The 21,890-nt window shown below is 40.8% G+C and overlaps 1 protein-coding gene across 4 annotated transcripts in view; it reads left to right on the top strand.

Annotated features, from left to right (window-relative positions):
• SETD2 (SET domain containing 2, histone lysine methyltransferase) overlaps positions 1-21,890 on the top strand; it is a 115,345-nt gene that overhangs the window by 17,953 nt on the left and 75,502 nt on the right. For all 4 annotated transcript variants that reach the window (XM_077808482.1, XM_077808486.1, XM_077808484.1 and 1 more), the window contains exons 5-11: positions 211-334; positions 1,164-1,241; positions 1,567-1,664; positions 5,104-5,230; positions 7,362-7,496; positions 8,756-8,884; positions 13,766-14,404. In XM_077808482.1, the coding sequence (XP_077664608.1) occupies positions 211-334; positions 1,164-1,241; positions 1,567-1,664; positions 5,104-5,230; positions 7,362-7,496; positions 8,756-8,884; positions 13,766-14,404 (1,330 nt within the window). The remainder of the gene's footprint in view (positions 1-210; positions 335-1,163; positions 1,242-1,566; positions 1,665-5,103; positions 5,231-7,361; positions 7,497-8,755; positions 8,885-13,765; positions 14,405-21,890) is intronic.

Here is a 21,890-nt window from a genome sequence, read left to right as displayed (position 1 = left end):
ACTGTGATAATGTTAGTTTAAAAAAATCACAATTGTCCAAGGTATAATGCACTTAAAACTCTTTGTTTCAGTACAAAAATCTAAGCCATATTGACAGCTCTAACAGCCTGTTCTGTGAGTTTGTCTCAACAACAATAGCTTTCATCCTTGGTATTTAACTTGGTTTGCTCCTAAGCAGATAATGATGCTTTTCCTCCTGGGGTCTTGTAGTAACACGTTTGTGCTGGAATACTGTGGAGAAGTGCTGGATCACAAAGAGTTCAAAGCCCGAGTGAAAGAGTATGCCCGAAGTAAGAACATTCACTACTACTTCATGGCACTGAAAAATGATGAGGTGAGTGCAATGTATACACACTTGTAGGAGGGTGTGTGTGTGTGTGTGTGTGTACAGCTCTAGGTAAATACAATGTTGACTCAACTTGAATGTGCCATGTACAAATAGCAGTTTTTTTCTCAAAGTCCCAAATCCCTGTTTTTCATTTAAGCCCTTTTACCTGACAGGAGCTATATCAGTGTTACTGGCTACTTATAGCTAATTTAAGCTATTGATAAACTAGTAGTTCTTAATTAGTTGTCTTTTGTAAATCCCTGCATTTGGAGTTAAAGCCCTAACTGCATGGATCTGGAATAGTTACAAGCCTAAGCAAGATTCATGGGCCCTAAGGCTCTGAGGGGACCATGTCTGTAAAAATACATTAAATATTTTCCTTTCCATGTAAGCAATTTCTGTAGTTGGCCATGGGGCAACGTGGTCCATTAGACAATCTTTGTATTAAAACATGATCTATGCAACAAAAACATTTCCGATCTCCTGGTGTGGATGTTGTTGGGGCTGCATGGGTGGGAAATAGTTTTAAAGATTTAAAAAATAATAATAACCCCAGAACCCAGGAGAAATAAACGATGCATACTGTCTTCTTAATACTATGGATAGCAATGTAAATCAAATAATCGTGTCTTGTTTTCTCATACACAATTTTTATTACTAAACCTTTTTTCTCCAAAGCTATTAAGGCTGATGCATGAAACAGGAAAGAGTTATTAAAATTCTTATTGAAGTTTTCACCTTCACCTTGCTACATACACATGATGCCTTTTGCTTCTACCATAGCACAGAGGAGAGGAAGAGAGTGCTTTTTGCTATAATTACTTTTCACTTTCAGATAATAGATGCAACCCAGAAAGGAAACTGCTCCCGTTTCATGAACCACAGCTGTGAACCAAACTGTGAGACGCAAAAGGTGAGCTTCAAAGAAAACCTACTGTTGCTTTGTTTTCAGTTTTGTTTCTGAGTTTTTTTTAACATACTCAGTAGAAAATTCATTTGCCATTGACCTTTGCCTCTCTATCATTCAATCACTGCTATTCAAAAATAAATATATACCTTGGAAACCGGCTAATACAGACACTTCAATTTGGGATTTTAAGATCCTTTGGAGATGTTTTCTGCCTCTTGGAGGATTAGCAATGTCACTTGCCAGAGTTCCTTAGTTGAATATAGAAACTGGGGTCAAGCCTGGTTATTGTAATAATCAATGTTGTCATCTATTTTTTTTCCTGCTCTAGTGGACTGTGAATGGACAGCTAAGGGTTGGCTTTTTCACCACCAAACTAGTTCCATCAGGCTCAGAGCTAACATTCGATTACCAGTTCCAGAGATATGGGTAGGTATTTTTCCTGTTTGTCTACTTCAGTGTTACGAGTGGGTCTCCCAGAGTGCTCATACAATTAAGAAATTGTGCAGCAAAACTGACCAGTGAAAAGACATCCAAATGTATGTGAACAGTGGAAATCAAATTGGAGGTTAGGGATGAAAAAGGTAATAGGATGATCTAGTCAATGTCCTGTCTAATGGTGTAGATTTTATGATATTTCTTTCAATCTGCCTTTAAATGTCCCAAATCTGGAGGCTTCCCCCATTTCCCTTGGGAGACTGTCCTACCGTCCATAATATAGGAGTTTTCCAGATACTGACTTTATATGCTCCTTTTCCTAACTTCATCCCCTTGCTGGCTATCTGAGCTGCACTCCTGTTTTACATAATTCCTGTTTTCCACTCCTGCACCCCTTAGTGTTTGACAGCTTTGCAAATATTTGTAGACAAATACCATGTTCCTCCTCCCCTTACGCTCTCTCTCCCACTCGCTATCTCTCCCTCCGCCTCCCCATGCATAGACAAGCTACAGCATACCTATTTAACTCTGTCTTTCCTTGTAGAATGGTCCCTCAATGCCCTACTTGTTACTTTTATCTGAAAGTCCTCTAACTTGGAAAGCTATATGTACTATTCCAGTTCTCACCCTAGGTTTACAGCAAAATGCTTTTTTCTCCCTGCTTCATACTGTGATGCCTCTGCATTTTGCTGTGTGTGGTATCTGACACATGAATGAGGCACTCTGTAACTTAAACAGAGTTGAATTGTAGAGAAATTTATACTCAATGAAACATTCTTACTAATATCATTTTAAAACATCTTGCTATTTGTTTAATGAATAGTCTCTTCCTTTTTTTGTATGGTTTGGGTGAAATGGCCCACTCCTACAGACACCATTCCATGTCAGAAGGTACTGTATATTTAGAATTTGAGGGCTGGAAATAATTTAGTTTGTCTAAAAAAAAAAAAAAAAAAAATCACCTGTTCCAAAACGTCAAGTACTCTCACGTGGTCACCCATTCCAAGTAGTAACCAAGCACAAGCCTTGCCAAACTTCTGAAACCAGACCATATGAGGCCGTCCATCTACTAGGAGAGTCAGTCTTCAAGCATTCCTACTGCTTTCCACTTTTGATCTAACATACTGTAACTCCCACGATACATCTGTACATCTGAATTAGTATTTGTTTAATGTACCACTAACATAATTTTATAAACTGCTGTCCCAGATGAAAATATAGGAGAGTTACAGTGGCAGGAAAATGTTAACCCTTTGTATGAAGTATGCAAACTATTATGAAGACACATGAACTTGCTTTGACATGTAACAAATAACTCCTCAACCCTCTGCACTCACTTGCACCTAGGTGTATTGCACTGATGAGCGTGTAGAGAATTACACATAGGGAAGTGTTCCTGAAGTTAAGGAAACAAATGTACTGCTCATTCTAAAATCCATAACCTTATTTCATATACAAATTATTTCAAACTATTCAAAAGTCTTAGTTTTTATTCAGGACAAACTGTTACCACCTGGGTTGAGTCCCTGCAATGGACAGGCACCATTTTGCTGTCCTATACCCAGCCTGGATCTCACATGCCTGCAAGCCCACTGGGTCTGGGCAGCATCCAGACACTGTCTGTAGCTGTGGTCTCTGTCTCACTCCCAGGATGCAGACTCCCTGTCTGGCACCCCTCTGTGGTACAGTGGATCCCACAGTCCTGCTGCCCTGGGCCCCAAGACTAGTGATGAACCCTTCAGATCTCCTCAGAGGTCTATACATGCTATCTCCATAGCCACCCTCATGGGTACTCTGGTGTGTAGTTTAACTCTTCAGGGATATGTGGCAGATAAAGTAAGGAATATTGAGGCTTTGCAAAGGAACCTTTTAAACATATATATGCTTCACTTCGAGACAGCACAGGAGGTTTACAGATCTATGTACAAATGGCAGCACACTTCCCCACTGCTCCGAGACTATGCTCACCCCTTCTGTGTGTCCTTAGGCCCAGTGTGTGTGAGGTTGGGCTCTTCCTTATTCAGGCCTTCTGCTTCCTGATGATGTTTCCCAGTGGGAGAGAGGATTTGGAGCAACCCTGCCCTTAACTAAAGTTTCTGTCTCCTTTGTCAGGCGATTCACTGGCTGTCTTCAAAGCCCTAATCATGTGGCTAAATTCCCAGCCCACCTGCCTCTCTTAACCCCTCCTCCCCCCCTCCCCCCCCCCCCACACCAGCTTCCCTTAGGCCCTCCTTTTTAGCAAACCCATTGTTCTCATAGGGGAGTGGTATTCAAAATTGGTAGCCCCTTGATGTGCCTCATATTCGGGCACCAGACTCCATAACATGAGTGATGATGCAGTCCAACATGACTGTTACGGTCTATGGTGAAGGACATAAACAAGTTTACACTCAAAATAGAAGCTGAAATACAACATGGTTTTCACAAAATCAGGCTGGGGACCCAGTCAAGTCCCCAGATTGTCACTGTTCTATGCAATTTGAAGTTTTAAATTGGTCATTTTTGAGTTCCCTAAATACCAAGAGAATTGGTAAGCATGTGAATTGCTGAAGAAAGCTTTTTTTCTCCTGCCCCTGTTGGGTGAGACCAAGCATGAGACTTTCATCTTCAAGGTAATTTATTGAGAAAGTTATTTTGCAAGGTGGGTTTTAGAATTGTTCTGCCATGACCGCCTTAACCATGTAGTGTCTCAGGCATAATGATAAAGTGGTTGTTTATATTGGGGCTTGCAGGCACTGCTGTAGTCAGGGATCAGGCTCCAGTTGTGCTAAGCAGTGTACAAAGGAGTAAAACAAAGACAGGCCCCGAGAAGCAGGTAGAAAAACAGAAGCACTATAGTTAGCTAAAAACAGCCAGGAAAATGAATGAAATCTTGCTTTCTGTCTGTTAGAACTTAACACACAGCCTGGAGTTGAGTTTCCATAAGTGTTTGCCCAACTTCCTATTAAGGAGATATGGGAATACACTAACCATAAAGAAATTGAAGAAGTTTGTTTGCGTTTGGGAGAGATTGCATCAGCCAGAACTGAAAGGACCTGCCATGTACAGTGGTTTATAACCCTATAGACTGCCTTCTTGTGCAGGAGGGAAACTGTGTGAAACATTCTGTTTAGAAACCATTTCATTTATATGTTCGATGTAGCAGAACAAAGTGAAAGGGAAAAAATTAAAAGAATCACATAACAAACAGAATTGTCTTAAGAATATTTGTTCAGAATTTTCCAATAGCTCTTCAGTAGCCATTCAAAATAACACCTTAATGGAAAGAAGAAAGGATAAGGAGTGATTGTACAGCACAGTAGTTGTTCTTCACGGACAGTAAAATTAAAATGCATTTAGTAGTTAAGAAAACAACCCTGCTGTGAATGCCATCAATTTGTTACTAACCTCTGCAAACTAACTTCACCTGTCACTCATACCCCTTGAACAGCAAAGAGGCTCAGAAATGCTTCTGTGGCTCAACTAACTGCCGGGGTTACCTGGGAGGAGAGAACAGGGTCAGCATCAGAGCAGCAGGAGGAAAAATGAAAAAGGAACGCTCTCGTAAGAAAGACTCGGTGAGTGTGACCCTTCCTTGTTTGCTTTGTACAATCTACTTTCCATAAGGAGGCGATCTTTCTTATCGAGGTCTCAAAAGGCAGCCTTAAGAAGGGGACAGATCTCTTCTGGGATCAAAGAAAGTTTAGTGTGAGCCCAAAGGTTTCATCAGAATATTACGAACCGCAAACCCTATTTTACACACGTGTAAAAACACAAGCAAATGCAGCACACTTAAGGCCAGCATAGGATAGAATGATTTTTTTAATATATAATGCATGCTCGTGTGACTTCTTTGCGAGCTCCCTTGGTTCTAGGCCAAGGTGATTGCAAGTTCAAATCTCTCACCACAGCTTCAGGGCTCACCCACTGCAGGAAACAACTGCACTGGTTTAACTGCAATCCTCTGAGGTGTTGAACCAGTGCAGCCGTTCCTTGCTTTCTTGCAGTGGGTGAGCCTTGAGGCTGCGGTGTTAGATTTGAACTTGCATTCACCTTGGCTTAAAGGCCAGTGTGAGGGTGCATTATATCTGCTTTGACATCAGTTTTAATTGTTGTATTTGCTGCTCCATGTAATACATTTCATTTATACAGAACGAGAGCCTTTCCTAGGTTTCATCAGGCCTTCTACTATTTCCTCCAAATAACTTTGATTAAGGTCTTTATCTGAATTCAATCGTTTGATTGGGTTGTAGTGGTGAACTTACAGTGACGATGACAAGCCCCCCAGGAAACTCTCATGAGAAGCACAATTTAAAGTGTGTGTGTGTGTGGGGGGGGGAATGCTTTACCTCCTGATTACAAGTTTCCGCTAAGAAACTGGAGGGATCCTTTTCACTATCTGTAAAAGGTAGCTATTTCTTGGCTTATGGGAATGCTAATTACCCTCCTTGAAAACTGCTTTTACATTTCTGTACCCTTTTGCCTTCTGAAGCTAGCAGCTTCCTTTTTATTGACCATATCTCTGTTTGGGTGGTCAGGGAATTAAACTTCTTAAAATTGACCTCTTCTATGTTTACATTTTCCGAGAAAAGTGTTTTCCTACTTGTCTTCCTAAAAATAGGTTATAAATTACATTTGAATGATATGCTTCTCTCCAGCAAACTTCATTTTAAGGTATTCACAGGGTGTTGCAATTCTCTGCATTAAATAAGGTATTGATCAAAAAGCTTTCAGTTTTAATTTGAGAACAGATATCCAAGTCTTTGCACCCTTGGATCAGAGAATGCAATCACATTGACTTAAGATCAGACCACTATCGTCCTATGTTTCAGATTTCCATGAGGGCTTTCCATTAGGGACAGAGCTGCCTTTAGTACAGAGCAAGCCAAAGCTTCCATATTCTACCTGCTTAAGAAGACTGCCTGGTCAAATCCCACACGTCATCATCACTTATAAAGTAGAGTTAAAATATTAATTACTGCCACATTAGATCATGAATATTTGTCCCAGGTAATTTTTTTTTGTTCATATAAACTTCAGAGTGAACATTTTCTTATTACTGCCCCTGTGTATATCTTGGATATAGAGAAACCTTTGGTTTGGGCGTTCTAAATTGAAGCAGCCCTAGCCATGTTTTAAATAGCATCTCCTGTTTTCATATATGAAAAGGTAAATTTGAAACCAGAATATCTTGGTAAATAGTACAGCCAGAATTTCCTTTGCAGAGCATTCTGCATGTGTTAAATGCACACAACAAAGGACATAGGCAGTGCATAAGGTTAGAATGTGTGGCAGAAGCTGAAGCTTCAAGTCTAGATGGAAGATGCTGTGTTGCACACATTTTTGCTCCCAAGAAGGCAATCGGATTTTCTACCCCCCACGCCCCACCCCAATTTTACTGGTCTAAACCGCTAACCTGAGAGAAAAGCACAGCGTGTGAAGTATTCTGAATCTTTATTCAAGGAATGACTGAAAGAGTCGGAGGAGAACTATGGGGCGACAAATAAAAAAAGCTATAGATGAAATCAAGTATACCTAAAAACTAGGTTTTTTTTTTCCCTTTCAGTGTATGAGATTTGGTCATGAGAGACTTCTTGTGGAACCTCCAAATCCAGAGAATAAATTCTCTTGACAGCTGATTGAATGGTATCTTGTGAGTCTGATAGGGTGTTCTGTGAGTTTTGTAATCATTTTCCTTTGACGTGGTAGGTGGATGGGGAGTTGGAAGCGCTGTTGGAGAATGGAGAGGGGCTTTCAGATAAGAACCAAGTTCTCAGTTTATCCCGGTTGATGGTTCGGATTGAAACTTTGGAGCAGAAACTCACATGCCTGAAACTCATACAGGTGAGAAGATCCCAGCCATGTTGAATGAGGAGGGAAGTGAAATTATGTGAAGTATTTTTATTTTAAATAATGTGTTTAAAGGCTAGTGAGGGAGAGGGAGAAAAATGGAAAATAGTTTTAACAGTTGTGCCAATATATAAACTGGAGGGAAGAGCTACTATATTTAGTGTGGCAAAGGGGTAAGTTTGCAGCCATATTTAAAGAATTTTTAGACCCTGTGTAGCTCCAACCCTTTAGCCGTAGTTTTTTGCCTTTTGGAGGGTGAGAAAGGTGACGTGCACAGTCCTTTCTAGACGTTAACTTAAAAGGGTCATTTTGACAAAATCATCCAAAAGCAGTGATTGATTTGGCTGAGATGAGAATAATTGTTACCAATATTCTAAGATGTCTGATAAAATAAAATTTAAAAGGAAACGAATGTAGAGGGAATAACCTGGACATCTTAGAATGAACTTATTTGCAATTCTCTTCTAAAACCATCCTGAATTTTTGTCTCTCTGACTTAGTGGAAAAGATTATTAGTCATGGCCAATTATCTGCTCACTAAAAAAAAAAAAAACAGGAGGACTTGTGGCACCTTAGAGACTAACAAATTTATTGGAGCATAAGCTTTCATGGGCTACAGCCCACTTCATTAGATGCATAAATGGAACATATAGTAAGATACACGCACACATTATATATATCACACACACATATATATTATATATATCATTCACACACACATATATTATATATTATATATATCATTCACACACACACAGATAAGTTGGAAATTATCATACAAACTGAGAGGCTAATTAGTTAAGATGAGCTATTATCAGCAGGAGAAAAAAACTTCTGTAGTGTGTTGTTAGTCTCTAAGTTGTCACAAGTACTGCTGTTCTTTTTGCAGATACAGACTAACACGGCTGCTACTCTGAAACCTATCTGCTCATTCTAACTTCCTGTTAAGTTTTTGTGCTGTAATACCAGCTGGCTACCAGGGAGGCTTATTTTCTTTCTGCATGCACTATTGCATTAAAAACAGCTGTTCCTGTTCACTTTAAAGTTCCTGTAGATTTTCGGTGATGCTGTTAGATATTGGCACATGTCTAGGCTTAGCTGTCTGCGTTGTGTGCATTTTTAGTAGCATTGAGTTTTGTCAATAACATGCACGCAGTTCAGTAGTTAGCAATGTCAGGATGTGCAAATTAGGTTTTAGTCTCTGAGGAAGTTGCTGACTGTTTCCATGGATTCTCTGTAAATGTCTCCTCTAGAACACACACTCACAAGCCTGCCTGAAGTCCTTCCTGGAATGTCATGGCTTGTCTCTCCTCTGGATCTGGATGGCTGAGCTGGGCGATGGAAGGGGAAGCACTGTGAACAACCTGAAGCTCCAGCTAGAGGTCAGTAATTGTCTCAGGATTTCCAGTCACTATTTGTACATGAAGCTTTCAAAGCAGCTGTAGTAATTGCTGAGAAGAGGGAACGTGATCATGTATGTATGAACAAAAATATGATGCATCGATTCCAAAGCCAGAAGGGACCATTGTGGCTATTTAATCTGACCTTGTGCATAATGCAGGCCAGAGAACTGCCCCCCAAAATTCCTAGACCAGATCTTTTAGAAAAACTTCAAATCTTGAAATAAAAATGGTCAGTGAAAGAGAATCCACCACGACCTTTGGTAAGTTGTTCCAAAGGTTAATTACTCTCACTGGTAAAAATGTGTGTGGCTTTTTTCCAGTCTGAATTTGTAATATCTTTAGATTGAAGAGCCCTTTATTAAATATTTGTTCCTCTTGTAAATACTTATAGAACAGGGGTAGCCAACGTGAGCCTGAGAAGGAGCCAGAATTTACCAGTGTACATTGCCAAAGAGCCACAGTAATATGTCAGCAGCTCTCCCCCTCACCTCCTGGTAAGCTCCCACCCCGACTCCCAGTGCCTCCCACACACCGGCAGCCCCAGCAATTAGTGCCTCCCCGCACCTCCCGATCAGCTGTTTCCTGATATGCAGGAGGGTCTGGAGGGGAGGGGGCAGGAAGGGGTGGAGCCGGGGCAGGGCCTGTGTCAGAACCAGGGATTGAGCAGTGAGCACCCCCCGGCACATTGGAAAGTTGGCACCTGTAGCTCCGGTCCTGAAGTCGGTACGTATACGAGGAGCCGCATATTAACGGAGCCACAGGTTGGCCACCCCTGTTATAGTCAGTAATAAAGTCACCCCTTAACCTTCTCTTTGTGAAGCTAAATAGATTGAGCCCCGTGGATCTGTCACTGTAAGGCAGGTTTTCTAATCCTTTAATCATTCGTGTTACTCTTAGAATCATAGAATCTCCAGGTTGGAAGGGATCTCAGGAGGTTATCTAGTCCAACCCCCTTGCTCAAAGCAGGGCCAATCCCCAATTTTTGCCCCAGATCCCTAAATGGCCCCCTCAAGGATTGAACTCTCAACCCTGGGTTTAGCAGGCCAATGCTCAAACCACTGAGCTATCCTTCCCCCTCTCCAATTTCAACATCCTTCTTGAGTTAGTGTTTAACTTCATTTTGAAGTCCACAGACAGTGAAGTACAATACATAAAGTGTTAATGAAAGTCATATGTGGTACTTTACCTTAACATAAAGTACAGATAAACCCATAACTTTTTTCTTTAAGTACATTAGTTCATATACAGAAAGCTTGAAATACCTGGAAGGAATTTGCCTTTGATTTTCCTTAAACTTAAGGGACACATACCAAGCTTTAAAAAAGGGCACTGCTATTACTGGCTATTCAGGAGTGGGGGACTGGCTGAAGGATCCAGAGTTTGCTCTGACAATATCTAGCATTGAAATTATTTTCTTCTGCTGTTTTCTGTATGTACTTAATCACCTTAGCATCACATACAAAAATCATTTTGGTGTTTACTTTATTAATAGAGACACTTGTAGCCAAAACATAAAATTCTTCTTTCTCCAGAAGAACTACTTTCCATTCCTGGGGCCAGCATGTGACAGCAGAAATTCCAAAAATTTTCGAGTTCTGAAGACATGCACAATAAATGGTCATTACTACTTCTAAACGTCAGTTCATTTTTCATAGCTGCTGATAGAGGAGCTCTCTTTTATATCACTGCTGTTAGTTTAGTGCAGTTTCTCTCAGCTGTTTAGAATCGTGAGATTATTTTTCTCAGATTTTCTTTGAGTGGTACCCTCTCCTTACAACCTATCTATTTTTTTTTAAAAAAAATGCTGCATAGAGGTGAAATCCAAAGGCTCTTGCAACCATGGGTTACTTTTCTTTTTCTCTTGTCCCTGTTCACAATATTTTTTTTACAGAAATAGCTGAGAAGGAGCCTAGATTGTTTTGTAAAATGCCCATTATGGTAGATGTGAGCCATGGCTGATGTCTTGCAATAGGCTATCACTTGGCTCTCTAGTATCTTAGTATTGTCTTTGTGAGTTGGGATGAACGTTTCCAGATTCTGGAAACGCAGCTGGTCATCAAGAGTCTATTGGTGTAGGCCTAATAAAATAGTCCCTATGCAGACATCTTGACATTTCCAAAATGGCTAGGGACTCCCTCCAGTTGAAGTTAATAGGGGGCAAAAAGGCTTCTTTCTGCTATAAATATGGTAATGTTTTATGGGGTGGGGAGACCAGTTGACTCCATCATCCATGTCTCATCTGTCCTTATCTTGACAAAGATCTTGCTTCATTAGCATTATAAAACATCTGTTCTCCTGGGCCAGATTGTCATGCTGCCTCAGCTATGGGTGAAATGTACTAATCTCCTGGGCTGTTAAACTTTTGCGCTATCACAGTGCACACTCTGAGCTTATGGGCCCATCAGGATCCTGTACACATCCCACAAGATTCAGCGCAGTCAGCATCAGTGCTTACTCTGACGCTGTTGTTCTTTTCAGTGCCAATGGCCTTGATGTAACTGTAATTGACATCTGCTGAGTCAACATCCCTTCCACACCTGTTTAATGCATCAGCCTGAGCTTGCTACATGAGGATAGACTCTTCATTAGGTTATGTGGGTTACCTAAAAGACCTCTCTAAGGCTGAATCCACTGGGCCTGAGGAGAAAGACCACAATTCCTGCTGTGACAACCATCCTCTTTGGAGTATCTGAGCTGCTCTTTCATGGACTTCAAGGCAGAGATTATGAGCTAGCTTAAGAATTCCCTTCTGCCATGGCACCATCTTCTTTTGGGTGGATGGAACAGAGTGGATGGTAACGCCCACATTACTAGCTTGCCAGTCTCTTAAGTAGTGGAGCACAAGTACATGTACCATGTGTCCTCAGGTGCCCTTGCTGCTGAGGGAGTCTTCAAATTGAAGGAGTGGGGAAGCCGTATAGCCATTTCTATTCTTAGCTCCTGAGATATGACTGACTTGGCATTACCCTCCTCGTTGTCACTGGTGGGACTCACACATCTGTGGTGGTTTTGAATTCTGGACAGCAAAGCTGAGTTACGTTATGTTTAGTCTGGAGCTGAGAGAGTTCAGAGTAGACCTCTGTCCAGCCCTGTCCCATCATCTGTTCTCCCTTGTTCAATTTGGAGTGGAATCAGATTCTCAAGCTTGATGTTTCAGACATTCAGACTCACTCCATGTAGCCACCTGGATGTTGGGACCATTCAGACGTTGAACAACAGTGCTCATATGAGGCAAAATGTCTTAAAATTTCACAAACCATCTACAATGCACCTTGAAGTGGAAGTGCTTAAACCAAGACTTTATATCACCATCATTTGAAGTTCTTCTGGCGACACATTAGCCTTTGATTTGCCTGTCCAAGGAATTCTCAGTTTTCATCTCTCCACCTGTGAAGAGATTTCTTCAGGGAATGATTCATGCCTGTCTTTCTGCACGACAGCCTCTAGCTTTTTCATAGACTTAAATGTACTTCCTCTTCTTAGAAGGCATGTCACTTATAATGGATCCAGTGTGCATAGTTTTTGGCACTGTTTTTTTAATTCTTTTGTTTTCTGTCATTTGCTTGAAAAATGAACTGGTGATTAGAGGCACAAGGGGCCTTAGATCAGGAATTGCTGCCTTCTCATGAGTTGGTTTAGTGACCTCAGAAGACTAAAACAATAGGAGTTCCTGCAAGTTAGGTGCTGAGAACCTAAAACCAGGAGTGGGAATTTAATTCTTCTTGTACAGAAGGTAGGTGGAGTGATTTTTATTTTATTTAATCACTCAAGATGCACATCATACAGTAAATAAAGTCTAATTTTTGCATGTCTATGTATCATGGTACAGTTTAGCTAGGAACACTTTTTTAATTTTTTAGCTTTCTTTAAAATTTAGATTTTTAAACTAGCAGCAACCTGTAAAAAAAGGCACATTTCTGTAATAGTATTTGGCTTTATTTTCTGTGGGCTTCAGAAATCTACATGATCATAGAATCATGGATGTTATAGATGGAAATGTAAAGCTATCCAGTCTCTCTCTCTCTCTCTCTGCCAGCACAGGGTTGTTGTCCACAGTACATTTCTCTAGTGTCTTGTCCAGTCTAGTTTTAAGTGTCATACAATGATTACACCGTGCTGGCAGTTGTGACGTTCTACCCAGGAGAATGATGTCAGGGTCTTCCTTCAGCTAATCTGTGTAATTCTGTGACATCCAATGGATGTTTTAAATACTGCTGTCTAGTGAAAAAAGAACTTTTCAAATATTGCTGTTAGTAAGTTCAAATCTTCCTACAGTTGATTTATCTCTGTTTATCAGTTTCTATTAACTTCTTCCATTAATATAGTTAAAAATAAAATAATCACTGCAACATTTACAAAGAGGAAAATCTGACCCACGATGTTTAGTATGCAATCAAAGCCAGTTTAGAGAGCGATTAACTTAACCATATAAAAGTGTGATTTCTATACCAAAGCCTAAGTTAAATCGTTAACCATTTAAATAGTCAACACATTTTTATGAGAGTTATTCTACCTGGGGTTTGTTTACATGGAAACTCAAGATATGCATGGTCAGCTGTAAATGTCTGAGCCCTCTGAACTCATTGCAGTTGTGACCTGAATACTTTTAGTCCTTTTTTCCACCCATATATTTTATTTGGTGTCAATAGTAGTCAGCAAAAGTTCTCTACCACCATTCAGCCCCTACAGCAAATGCATCTCTACTAACTTGTGTCAGTATGAATATGGCTCTGGCATATACTAAAGAACTCCCCTCCGTTTGGAAGAAATTGCTATTGCCAAGTCAGAGGTTTAAAAAAAAAAACTAGTGCAAAGTGACGGTTTTAAATATAACTGCTGTGGTTTTGTGTTTTTAACCAGATTATGAAGACTCTGGAGCTCTTGCCTATACCCAATAAAAACATGTTGGAGGAGAGCAAAGTGCTTCCAATTATCCAGCGCTGGGCTCAGACCAAGACTGCTGTCCCACAGCTCAGTGAGGGGGATGGTTATTCCAGTGAGAACACATCACGGGCTCATACGCCACTCAACACACCAGATCCTTCCATCAAGCAGAGCACAGAAGGCGACACAGATACCCCGAAGAAACTTGTCTTTCGAAGGCTCAAAATTATAAACGAAAACAGCATGGACAGTGCAATCTCTGATACCACCAGCGAGCTGGAGGGAAAGGAGGGCAAAGAAGACCTAGACCAGCTGGACAGTGTGCCTGCAGAGGTGACAGAGGAGCAGCCGCAACAGGAAATCAAAGCTGCCATTGATGCTACCGTGGACAGCAGCAAACCTCAGGCTGCTGAGCTGGAGGCTGAGCCTGAAGCAGAGGCCAAAGAGAGCAATGGCACAAAGCTAGAAGAGCCCATTGCAATGGAAACACCGTCTCAAGATGAAGAGGAGGGTGTGTCTGATGTAGAGAGTGAGAGGAGCCAAGAACAGACTGACAAAATAGTGGATATGAGTGACTTGGCTACCAAGCTTCTGGACTGCTGGAAAGACCTAAAGGTAAGAGGAACAGTAGCTCACTGAAGCGATGACAGTTGTATTATAAAGGGAAAACTTAATTGTTTGCAGTTGAACATAAATAAGACTAAGTTGTTGCCTTGTTGGCAAATGTTTTTTGCCAAACAAATAGGAACGCCTTCCCTAAGTGAGGGATTTCAGCCAAAAAACACACCTCCAGGTACTTTCTGTGAATTTCCTTTTGTTTCAAATTATACCCTATGGGATTTATGCTAGTTTGCTAGACATTGGTGTGGTGTTCATTGATCAAAGATGAATCATGCCAACTTGACCACTGAGAAGACCGCTTATTCATCCAGTTCAGTTTAAGTTTATTTTTTTAAAAAGCTGTTTATTGATGATTTGGTCTTTGGTTGGCTGGTGCTAACTTGCAGGCCTGTTTTCTAAACCAGCCAGAAAATAGCAGGGCAATAATATTGCAGTGAGCAATTCTGGCTCAGCAGCTTCAGCGTACGTCTGAACGTTATACCAAATGTCTGATTTAGATTTAAATTCAGTTATCTCAAGATGGTCAGTGTGGCCTCTCCTACAAATGTTTGCTTTTCATCTGCAATTTTATGTAGCGTTAGGTTGTCTTCCAGCAACTTTCTGTTCTGTTGACATTATTGCAAGTGTTGAGTTAACTTCCAAAGATTTGAAGTTTTATGTTCAGATCAGCTAAACATAAAAGTCTGGATGCTAATCTGAAACTTTGAAGCCTGCCACTGGGCAGTGGGGGTTGTGATCCTCCATACACTCTTTCCAGTCTCTGTACCTTACCTGCGGTGTTGCCTTGGCAGGTGAGGGAGGTGGTGGCTGGCAGGCTGCTTCCTTCTTCCAGCATCAAGCTGACCTCTCCTCTGAGCACCTGAGTGGCCTTCTCTGGTAATGAATCTCTTTTGTGAGCAGCCTACTCTGGCCCAGTGGGACCCAGTGAGTCCTAACAGTCTGCCACTTGAAAATTTAAAACACTCAATCTGTCCTAGAGTTCTCGATGGTACAGTGAAAACCCTCACCCCATCCCCATAAAATGAATGTTTCTTGCAGGAATGGAAGGGTGGGAGTTTAGTTTTAAATTTGAAAGTGGCATTTCACTGGGACCCTGCAGAGATGTTACAGGCCACTGCACTGGAATGAAAGAGTTGCTCCTGAAGAGGGGAGGTGCTGAACAGAGGATTGCAAGGCTTAAGTATACACTTGTCCCTCATACTCCCGCAGCCATGATAACAAAAGGAACTATTGGGAAGGGACTCTAGTTTGACCTCTCCCAGTGGCCTCCTTGTGGGAGAGATGGAAAATGCAGTCCTGAAATTTTCTTGTACTTGCAAAAGGGTTTATTCTTGGTTAGGTTAGTTAAGGTACAGGTAGCCTTCATTTTAAGAAAAGAGTTTGCCCACCCTTAATAAGAAGTTCTCTTGTAGTGTACATTCCTGTCAGACAACACACCATAAGGCCTTCGATGGTAGTATTTTGCCCCTTAAAATGACCAATTCTTGATGTTTCAGAAGAGTCTAGTAGAGAGAATTGATAATGCACCTCATTGGGCAGTGCTGTACATGAATGGGGATATTCCTTCCTGGCCTTTGCTGGAGATCAGTTTAGGCGTGAATTAATGAGACTCTATTTCCTATGACTCTGTTAGCTTCCATAGCCACCAGTGTTAACAGTCCTAAAATTATCCATTTTTGGTAGGAAAGAAATTCTTCTCTTACCTGTGTACTATTCAAAATAATCTCTAATTTGTGTGCGTTTACGGAGTTTTGACTATAATTATGTTGTAAACCTAATAAGAGAAAAGATGTGACCTTTGTAAATTACAAATTATGCACTAAAATATAAGGAGTACTTGTGGCACCTTAGAGACTAACAAATTTGAGTCTCTAAGGTGCCACAAGTACTCCTTTTCTTTTTGTGGATACAGACTAACACCGTTGCTGCTCTGAAACCTGGCACTAAAATATGTTTATATATGCAAATAAGTTTGTGTGTATTTTCCCCCCTTTTTAAACCTGTGTATCTACAGTATATTGGTTAACAGCTTTAGTCTGCAGTTTGTTTAATTAATCAGGGGTTGAAGATTTCTTCACTTAAAGGGACACTGTCAGGTTAAATAAATAAATAAATAAATATAAATATATATATATATAAAAAACCAAAACACATTTTCCTTATGTAATTAACACCATGTATTATAAAAACTGAAAAGTTTAAAAAAAAGTTATTCACTTTATGCTGTTTTGTTCTTGAATTTTTCTCACCTTGGACAGTTATGGACTATTCAGCTTTCTTTTTGTTTATACTCTTTCTAGCCACTTTCATTTTCAGGATCTCATGCTGTATTGTTTGAGTTGCAAACACAGTTGGGGAATAATTGTTTCAAAAACCAATTTTATTGAAGTTTTTAAGGAAAATCTTGCGTTCTAATGGTGTTAAGTTTTATAAAACCTTATTTTGGGACCAGATTTGACCTGACAGTGTCATTTTAACACCAAGTGCTGACTCCCAGCACACTTGTAGTTTCTGTTGAATTTGGAGTAGCCCAGACTTCAGCTACCTAAACCCACTGGCTCAAGCCTGTGGTCAGCTATGGAATCATTACCCATCAAATTTGCTATTTGAGATGTGGATTGACTTCCTCCCTATGGGGTCTGCCCTGTTGCAACTTATCTGATATAATTCTGAGGACACTAATAACCTTATGTAACATGGTTTAAAGTTCTGATCTTGGGTACATGGGTATATTTGCCCAACAGCTGGTTTTGTGGTACTTGAATTATAATGTACCATGTATCTGAAATCAGAAGCAAGCCTTAAGTCTGTGAAAACCTTTTTATTCTGCCAAGTGTTCTTGGGGAACTGTGATGACCCTCTGGATGTATTCCGTACTGTATTTTATCATGGCACTAAAAGAGTTAACTGCTTCTGTCCAACTTTCACCTGTTAGAGTATTGCATATTGTCTTTTGGGCTAACTGTCAGGCCAAGATACTAGAGCTCTGAAATGGCTGATAAGTCTTAAGACTTTTAGGCTACAGGAAGGCCATTAGTAGAGTATCATATTCTAGATTAAAGGGGGATGCATAGTTACCCTGTCTCCTGATCCTTTAGACTTTCTGTGGGAGCTGGGTGTGTCTTCCCATCAACTTTGTCCCATCACCAAAGCAGGAAGACAGCAAGGTGAATTTTCAGGTGCTTCCAAGCTCTTTAAAGCTGGTTTTTCATTGAGTTGTGGAACTTGAGTCATCTGCAATAATAGTGCCATAGGAGGGGTGGGTGGGAGGTTGTGAAATCTCGTAACTTAAGCTATGTCCTCCCCGATCTTGATGATGACCCCCTTGTAATTTCAACCATTTCCATCCAGCTTCTCAGGGCAGCAAGGAGCTTGTTAACATCACCAGCTGACCATGTGTCTCCTTTTCTCAACTCCATTTTCAACTCCGTGCTGAAGAAGGGAGAGAACATAGCGTGCATACTGTGAAGAAACAGGAAGATGGTTGGGAAGCTGGATGATGCATGAGAAATATAATAGGTGAAAAGAGGACAGAGGTGGTTAACTCATTGATGCCGACGTTATTTTGGTGCGTCCATTGCCGGCAATGGATGTCGCTCCGGGAAAATCCCTACTCCTGGCATGAAAGGATTAAGTGAGCTATCTTTTTATATACCTCTATACACAGGACAGCTGCCTTGGGTTGCAAGGCCTTGTACGTTTTGACGCCTGAACCCATGCGAAATATTGGCTGATAATACATACCTCATTGCAACACAAACATTCACAATATCCAGTGAGGTAAATTTTCAGCATAGGCTTTTGCACACAGTTCCTGTTGGAAGAGGAAATGGTGCATGTATCTCCTGATGCTGAAAATGTACCGGAAGGGTCGGTGAACACACAGTAGGTAACAGGTGGTGGTTAAATGCAATACTTATATGCTCTTTAGCCTGTGCAAGAACCTGGACTGTGCTACTGTACAACAGGATTCAAAGGAAACAGGTAAGGCCCCTGTGGGACTGATGAGTACCTAGTTACATTTATTATGAATACTGTATGGTGCATGATGGCTAATGATTCCAGTGCTTTTCACCTTGTGGTATCTGAGGGGGCTGGTGTTCTTGACCATTAACCCTAATTTGTGGGGTGTTTTCACACTCGTTTACACTTCGCAAAAGCTCATGGTGTTAGGAGGATCACAGTATTTTATAGGAAAGGGCTGAGCTTTCCTCAACAGATTCTTTTGATCTTCTTCCTCAATCTTTATCTTATCAAATACTTTATATTTATTACTTTAAGTTTAGTTATTTCATTTTAACAGTGCTGATATTTTGAAGACAGTCTCGCTCTTGTGGATTCTTAGCTGAGACTTCCCCTGCCTGGGTTTGAACTCAGCAGCCTAAAGTATTAGAAATATTAGTTTCAATTTTGTTTTATATTGTTTCTTTCATACTAATAATCTCAAAAGGCTTTTCAGAGAGAATTTAGTTACTTTAACAGAATTGGCAATAGCAACTCAATTTGTGGTGTTGCAATAAAGTTAGCATCATATATGCACTTCTGTAGGGCTGGTGGCGCTAAGCTTCTGGCATCTTTCTTCACAATACTTTTGGGTATGCAGACAATCTCATAACCTTCTTGGTGAGAGGGCAAAAGCATTAGGTTATAGCTGTTAGGCTTCCTAGAGCATGCACTTAAATTACAGCGTACTCATTTTTTATAGTACTTTTCTGAGTACCTTTCTGAACTGGGTATCTCATGGGATCAGTAAAGGTTAAGTTGGCTTTGAACTCTGGGTCACAGTTGAAAATATTTCAGAGGTCAGCAGTGATTAAGTAAAAAGAAAAGGAGTACTTGTGGCACCTTAGAGACTAACCAATTTATCTGAGCATAAGCTTTCGTGAGCTACAGCTCACTTCATTGGATGCACACTGTGGAAACTGCAGAAGACATAGTATGCATCCGATGAAGTGAGCTGTAGCTCATTTGAGCATAAGCTTTTGTGAGCTACAGCTCACTTCATCGGATGCATACTATGTCTTCTGCAGTTTCCACAGTGTGCATCCGATGAAGTGAGCTGTAGCTCACGAAAGCTTATGCTCAGATAAATTGGTTAGTCTCTAAGGTGCCACAAGTACTCCTTTTCTTTTTGCAAATACAGACTAACATGGCTGTTACTCTGAAACCAGTGATTAAGTAATTGTCCTAATTTGGCCTAGGTGAGATGGATTTGGTCTCTGTTGCAGTCAGCTTCCCAGTATCAGCATAAAAGAGCCCTCATCCATTTAGAAAAAAAATCACAGATAGCATGATTATTAGCAGCCTGAGCAGAGATGGGAAGGATTGATTGGCCCGTGCAGACTGAACCTATCCTCTCGCCCCTAGAAATGGTGTTTCCAAGTCATGACTGAGGCAGCATTGAGAAGCTTTACAAGTACAATTTCTCAGGCCATACCTATTCTATAGATAAAACTCCATTTCCCGGGATGGCTGTCTTGCACCTTATACAAATACCAACCTCAAATTAAGAAAAATATGAATTACATATAATACATAAGAAAATATAGTTCTGCTTAGTGGGTAATCTAACTCAATCGTGTTCGCATTTATTTAGCCTGCACTGCCCACACCTCCTTGCATAGTTTTTCTTCCCCCCGCTTGGTAACTCTTGCAATAACAAGTGTCACTTTGTAGCTCATGGTGTCCACAGAATGACTAGAGGAGAAAGGGGAGAGCTGTTCAAAGAAAATGAGAGCAGCACATGATACAGACAAGCAGGGAAGAGGAAAGTGGAATGGGGGGAGAAGAGAGGGGAGTTATGACTGGGATAGAGAAAGTATTCACAATTAATAAGGGAAGATGGGAGGGAAGAGAACACAATAGCAATGAGCTTTGATTCAGTGGCTGTAAAAGAAGCCAATGTTTTTAGTGAAAGAGGTTTAGAGAATAAGCAAAACGAGGTAGAGAGGAAGAGGAGAAACAATAGGCGGAGGAGAGAGGGACAGAAATAGAAATGATAAATGTGATGCCATGCGCCACATCTAGGTTAGTGGAATTATACGTGCACATATGATTTCCTGCATTTTTATTGTGTTCCTCTGGACAGCATCTGCTAGCTCTGTTTTGGCACTGAAGAGCAGAAAGCAGTGACCAAATATTGTTGATAAAACTTAAGTTTCTTCTTATTCTTGAGCTTGTAATTAGACATAGACGGATCTTTAAAAAGTCCATGCAACTGGTAATTTCCCCCCTTAATTTGCAAACCTTGCCAAGTGATACAAGTTCCAGAGAAGTGTTTGTGTGATTTTGTAGCTGCACAAACTGAAGTGTGAATGGATTTGTAGGCATGAAAGTGGCTGTACCCAGTTTTATTGATGAGTTTCAAATACAGATTTTTCATAATCAGAAGATGGAAAAAGTTCAAAATAGAGAGTCAAATGAGCAGTTACTCTACTGCAGTCTTCTAGCATGCTGAGATACCTGTGAAGATACATGATTACCTTTTTACCGTTCTCCCAATATAGTAACATTTGTTCATCCATATTCATTACACCAGACCAGCCTTCATCCTTGGTTTGTTGAGTTCTACTCTTTCCCTGTTGTACTGTAACTTTCGTACATTCATATTCATTGTCTTAATTGTCCAATGTCTTTTCTTCATCTATGTTCTATCCTGCTAAATGAAAAAAAAATTAAACTCTGTTAGCGAGACATTAAAAGGAAATTCCATTAAACTTGATACTCCTTCCTTAGAGCTGCAGAATGATCTCAAATATGCTGCCTTACCTAGACCCAGTAGGACGATTTAGGGACAGACTTGGCAGTCTTAACTATTGCTTTTCCTTTAGTTTAAATTAGATCTTTAAGGTTATTATTTTGTATTTAATTTTCTAGGTATCCTGTTAAACAAAAATTGTTCTGAAAGAGGGTAGAAAAGCATATGGACATTGTTATGGCACTTGATGTGGCAACTTGCGTTGATTCAGTCGTTATGTATATGTAAGTTAGACTCCTCAGTTTCAAAAATGAAATCAGCCTTTCACTGGCGTTCTATCTGGTTTGCATCTCATTTGATCACCACATGGTTTTCAGAGAATAATTTTGATTCATCACTTTATATAACATGCGTCTGCTTGCCAGACCGCTCGACCAGTGAATCCTTCAAAATCTGCTGGACCTTGACCTTTAGGCCTTGGAAGAAGCCCCTGGGGCATCTAGTTCAGGGGTGGCCAACCTGAGCCTGAGAAGGAGCCAGAATTTACCAATGTACATTGCCAAAGAGCCACAATAATAGGTCAGCTGCCCACCCCCCTCACCATCAGCCTCCCCCTGCTCCCAGCGCCTCCCGCCCACCAGCAGCCCTGCCGATCAGTGCCTCCCCTCCCTCCCCATCAGCTGTTTTGTGGTGTGCAGGAGGCTTTTGGGGGGAAGGGGGAGGAGCGAGGGCAGTGCAGGCTCAGGGGAGGGGGCGGGAAGGGGTGGAGTGGGGGCAGGGCCA

Source organism: Eretmochelys imbricata, chromosome 2, assembly GCF_965152235.1.
Source record: "Eretmochelys imbricata isolate rEreImb1 chromosome 2, rEreImb1.hap1, whole genome shotgun sequence".
Lineage (NCBI taxonomy): Eukaryota > Metazoa > Chordata > Testudines > Cheloniidae > Eretmochelys > Eretmochelys imbricata.
The sequence above is the reverse complement of the archived record's forward strand: the minus strand, read 5'-3'. Positions and strand labels throughout refer to the sequence as shown.